Here is a 4,669-nt window from a genome sequence, read left to right as displayed (position 1 = left end):
CCCAGGCTAGCAGGGACTTGGGGTCTTGGAGGGCTGTGGGTTTCTCAGGTTCACGGTGCAAGTTGGGAGGTGTCTGTGAATAGAGGAGGTGCAAGCAGGGGGTCACGGCTGGTTGGGGTGCAGGGAGCTGCTGGCAGGACAAGGACAAGGGGGGCTCCGACTGAGGGGGGCAGGGGGCTGTGGGCACAGGGGGTGGGTGTCGGGGTCCATGGGTTGGGGGGCACAGCACTCCCTCTTTCCCCACAGGGCTGGTAGGTTCTATGCAGGTTGGGGTAGGGGGTCCATGGGTGAGGGAGGGTCTGTGAGACAGGTGTGGGGTCTGTGGGGCAGGGGCACAGGACTGACCCGTGTTTCCCTGCAGGGCTGGTGGGTTCTACACGGCACAGGTCTGGCCTGGGCTGCGCCTCGTCTCCCTCAACATGAACTTCTGCTCCCAGGCCAACTTCTGGCTCCTCATCAACGCCACTGACCCCGCAGGGCAGCTCCAGTGGCTCATGGGGGTCCTGGCCGATGCTGAGCGTGATGGGGAGAAGGTGAGGGGGGAATTCTGGGGGAAGATTGGGGGGTCTTGAGGGTCCTGGGCACCCCCAAGCCCTGGCTCCCTGCCCCCAGGTGCATATCATCGGGCACATCCCCCCAGCCCACTGCCTGCGCAGCTGGAGTTGGAACTACTATCGCATCGTCAGCAGGTCAGTGCCCACACATACCCCTGGCCCAGACCTCCCACTGAGTACCAGACCCCCACTCTGTGCCACACACCCCCAGCCTGGACCCCTGGCCCTGACCCCCACCCTGTGCCAGACCCCTGCCCTTGTGCCTCACTCCTCGTGCCAGACCCCTACACTGCACCCTGGACTGCAGCCACGTGCTGAACCCCTGCCCTGCACACCAGACTCCTGCCTCACATCCTGGATGCCTACCCCAGACCCTCACCCCATTCCCTGGACCTCCACTCCATGAGTCAGACCCCTCCCCACTTGCCCTAGACCCCCATCCCATGTACCAAAGGCCCAAAGGCCCCTCCCCACATGCCAGAGCCCCACCTCATGTATCCTGGACCCGCATTCCACACACTGGACCCCCTAGGGGTGGTATCAGCATGGGAGTGGGGCAGGGGGTGGTGCTGCAGCACCCAGGGTTGGGACCCTGAAGCTGCCTGTGCCAGGCAGAGCCATGACAGGGGGTCTGTGAGCAGCCAGGCCTGGCTCGGGTTGGGGGCTCAGGGCAGGGTGTGGATCTGGATGCTGGCCCACCTCTTGCCACCGTGGCAGGTTCGAGGGCACCATCGCGGCACAGTTCTTCGGGCACACGCACCTGGACGAGTTTGAGCTGTTCTACGATGAGGAGACGCTGTCACGCCCCGTCTCCATCGCCTTTGTGGCACCGAGCGTCACCACCTACATCAACCTCAATCCCGGTGCGCCCCAATCCCGCCGTGGGTCCCCCCACCCCCAGCCCCTGGCGCTGACGGTCCCTCCCCCGCAGGGTACCGTGTGTACGAGGTGGCCGCTTCCTACCCCGGGAGCTCCCACGCGGTGCTGGACCACGAGACCTTCATCCTGAACCTGACGGAGGCCAACGCGGCCCCCCCGGGGACGCCCCCGCGCTGGCAGCGGCTCTACAGGGCGCGCGAGGCCTACGGGCTGCCCACGGCCTTCCCGGCCGACTGGGACCTGCTGGTGCGGCGGCTGCAGGACGACGAGCGACTCTTCCAGCGCTTCTGGTTCCATCTGCACAAGGGGCACCCACCCCGCGAGCCCTGCGGGGGCCCCTGCAAGGCTGCCCTGCTCTGCGCCCTGCGCTCCGGCCGTGCCGCCGACCCTGCGCTCTGCCGGCCCCTGCGCCCGGCTCTGCCCTTCCCACGCATCCAGGAGCTCTGGCGACAGCGGCAGCTCTGCTGACGTGGTAACCCTGGGAGCGGGACTGGGACACGCTTACACTAGGAGTGGGGTTGGAGTGAGCACATGGTTGCACTGGGAGCGGGGCCGGGAGTAGGGTCGGCACACAGCCATGCCAGGACTGGGTTCGGGACTGGCACACAGGGTCTCACATCTCACCAGATGGACAATAAAGGCACAATGGACCCCATCACCCCTCCTCATCCTCATCCATCAGAACTGGGATTGGAATCAGGATGAGCACATAGTCCTCTTGTTCCCATCACCCAGCCAATACAGGTGTGATGGACCCTATTGCCCTTCATCTTCCTCATCCCAATCGTCACCCCACAACACCCTAGGGAGTACCAAACCAGGAATAACAGAACCCTCATCCCTTCTCTTTCTCCTCCTCCCTGCATGAGGCCGAAGGCAGAGCCAAGCCGGGCTGGTGGAATGGGTTTATTAATTAATGATTTAGTACAACACAGACCCTCGTTACGCCGCATGCATTGGGGACCGTGGAGGGTTTGTAACCCACTGTGGGGGCAGCAGGGGTGGGGCAGGACCCCCGACCCAACACCGCGGGGAACTCTGTGCCCTGGTGCGTTGGGTTGGCCATCCTGCCCCCCCGCCCCGCCTCACACCCCTCGTGCCCTCGCCCCCATCACGGGGTCTGTGCCCCTCCCCGCCGCGGTTTGAGGGTCCCCAGGAGGGTCTGCACCCCCCGGCGCACGGAGGAGCCCACCCGCCGCGCCACCGAGTCGGCCGGGGGGGCGGGCAGGCAGGAGCTGGAGGCCTGGGGCCGCGCATCCAGGCACTTCTGGTAGCGGAGCTGCGGGGAAGGGGGGTCAGCACGGGGAAGGGGGGCTCGGGGGTCCCACTCACCCTGCAGGGGGCCTTCAGCAGGGGCACAGGGAACTGGGGGCTCGGGGTCCCACTCACCACGCAGGCAGCCTGCAGCGCCTCGCTGAGCCCCGCGGCGTTGGGCTCACACCACACCATGTGGCAGCGGAAGGTGCCGGGCGCGCTGGCCATGATGAAGGCGAAGGCGCGGACGTCGCGTCCCACCCCCATGAAGGACAGGAACCGCACGCGGCACTCGCACAGCACTGCCTCCGTCTGGGGGACAAGCAGAGGGGTCAGCGCAGCCCCCTGGCTGGGAGGGGATCCCCGGGGTCACCTGGGATGTGGTGGGGGAGACGCACTGTGGCCCCCTGGTATGGGGAGGGATCCCTGCAGCCCCCCGGCATGGAATGGGGTCACTGAGGCCCCCAGAGCAGGAGAGCATTACCAGTGTGGGTGGGGGTCACCAGTGTGGGTAGGGGTCACTGCAGCTTCCCAGAGTGGGATGGGGTTATCACAGTGGGGTGAGGGTCACCATAGTCCTCAGAGTGGGAGGGGGTCACCACAGCCCTCCAGGGCAGGAAGGGGGTCACTGCAGCCCCTCGGAGTGGAGAGAGGTCACTGGTGGCAGTCTCACGTGGGCACACACCTGGCGGTGGGCGATGGTGAGGGTGGCAGGGGCCACACTGACCACAACAGGGGTGGGTGCAGGGGGCTCCCCGGAGCCGGGGGCCAGCGCCGCCTCCAGCGCCGCGTTGATCACATCCATGCCTGGGGGACACAGAGGCGTCAGGGCAGCCCTGGAGGTGCCCCCACCCCACAGCAACCCCAGAGGCTGGGGGAGCTCCCTCGAGCCCCCCACTCACCCACGGGCTTGGCAACGGGGACGCAGCCCAGGTAACACACCGGGAAGCGCTGAACCGCCTCACTCTTGGGGGCCGGGAACTCCACTGTGGGGGGGCAGGCCAGACCTGTACAGAACCCCCCAAAACACCCCAGAGCCCCCCCACCCCTTAGTGCTCACCGAGCACACCCCAACACCCCCCAGCTGCACCGCTTTGCTCCTGGGGATTAGGAACTCCACTGGCGGGGCACCGTCAGGAGCCCTCAAAGCCTCCCTGAACCCCTCAACACCCACCCTCTACCCAGCTGCCCCCCACCCCATGCAGCCTCTGGACACAGGAGCCCCCTGCCCTGGACCCCCCAGTGCCACCCCACAAGCCCTCCTCCAACCCTTTCCCCCCACCCCCCTGCCAGACCCCCAGTCCCCTCTGCGGTATCCCCCAGCTCTTCCCTGCTCCTTCCCATCCCCGGCAGGGGGGTCCCCCATGCTCCCTACCCTGCAGCGGGGGCTCCCCCAGCCGGGGGTGGTCTGTGCCCAGCCCGTTGGCTGCTGCTCGGGCGCTTCGCCGCTCCTCCGTCAGCTGGGGGACAGGGGGCACAAACCCCCCCAGTGTCACACCACAGGCACCCTGGGACCCCCGTGGTGACCCACGGCCCCCCAGACATCACACCACGGCCTCTCTGGATGTCACACCGTGGGGACCCCCAGGGACCATCTGGTTGTTCTGTGGGGACCCCGGGGGGAGAAGGGCTCACCCTGGGGACTGGCTGGGGGAGCCTGGGGAACCCCGGAGGTCTCACCTACACACAGACCTGGTGCACGCTGGGGAAGGAGGGTTTGGGGGTGTCACCTGGACACAGACATGGTGCAGGCCAGAAGAGGTCCCAGGGGGAAATGAGGGGGTGTCTCACCTGGTGCAGCCAGGCAGGGAGGTCCTGGGGGGGTTGGGGGGTCCCAGGGCTCTCACCTGGGCGCAGACCCGGTGCAGCCCGGTGGCAATGGTGCTGGCTGGCCCCTCGCAGCGGAACACGTGGCACTTCAGCACCTGTGTCAGGGGGTCCCGGGCCACGTATGCAAAGTCCCTGGAGGAAGGGGGGTGCTC

The 4,669-nt window shown here is 67.1% G+C and overlaps 2 protein-coding genes across 3 annotated transcripts in view; one reads left to right on the top strand and one right to left on the bottom strand.

Moving 5' to 3' along the window:
* The first annotated feature begins 189 nt into the window (after nt 1–189).
* On the top strand, nt 190–1,921 carry LOC114073161 (sphingomyelin phosphodiesterase-like). Its single transcript, XM_027910950.1, has 5 exons — nt 190–230; nt 339–533; nt 613–689; nt 1,272–1,417; nt 1,486–1,921. The coding sequence occupies exons 2-5, from the start codon at nt 420–422 to the stop codon at nt 1,899–1,901; spliced, it is 753 nt and encodes a 250-aa protein (XP_027766751.1). The 5' UTR covers nt 190–230; nt 339–419; the 3' UTR covers nt 1,902–1,921.
* Nucleotides 1,922–2,322: 401 nt separating this feature from the next.
* Nucleotides 2,323–4,669, bottom strand: part of APBB1 (amyloid beta precursor protein binding family B member 1) — a 7,074-nt gene continuing 4,727 nt past the window's right edge. For both annotated transcript variants that reach the window (XM_027910948.1, XM_027910949.1), the window contains exons 8-13: nt 4,535–4,649; nt 4,063–4,147; nt 3,590–3,673; nt 3,373–3,494; nt 2,823–2,999; nt 2,323–2,712 (exon numbers count right to left, since the gene is read on the bottom strand). In XM_027910948.1, coding sequence (XP_027766749.1) covers nt 2,545–2,712; nt 2,823–2,999; nt 3,373–3,494; nt 3,590–3,673; nt 4,063–4,147; nt 4,535–4,649 — 751 coding nt within the window. In that variant the 3' untranslated portion in view covers nt 2,323–2,544. The remainder of the gene's footprint in view (nt 2,713–2,822; nt 3,000–3,372; nt 3,495–3,589; nt 3,674–4,062; nt 4,148–4,534; nt 4,650–4,669) is intronic.

The sequence above is a fragment of the Empidonax traillii genome, unplaced genomic scaffold, assembly GCF_003031625.1.
Source record: "Empidonax traillii isolate 1590-97213 ecotype Southwest subspecies unplaced genomic scaffold, ASM303162v1 scaffold5552:size14355, whole genome shotgun sequence".
Classification (NCBI taxonomy): domain Eukaryota; kingdom Metazoa; phylum Chordata; class Aves; order Passeriformes; family Tyrannidae; genus Empidonax; species Empidonax traillii.
Note: the sequence above shows the minus strand (reverse complement) of the source record. Positions and strands in the feature narration are given on the sequence as shown.

Coding starts and splice junctions, on each gene's coding strand:
- LOC114073161 (XM_027910950.1), top strand. CDS start 420: ATGAACTTCTGCTCCCAGGCCAACTTCTGGCTCCTCATCAACGCCACT. Junction 534..612: donor CTGAGCGTGATGGGGAGAAG/GTGAGGGGGGAA, acceptor CCCTGCCCCCAG/GTGCATATCATCGGGCACAT. Junction 690..1,271: donor TACTATCGCATCGTCAGCAG/GTCAGTGCCCAC, acceptor CCACCGTGGCAG/GTTCGAGGGCACCATCGCGG.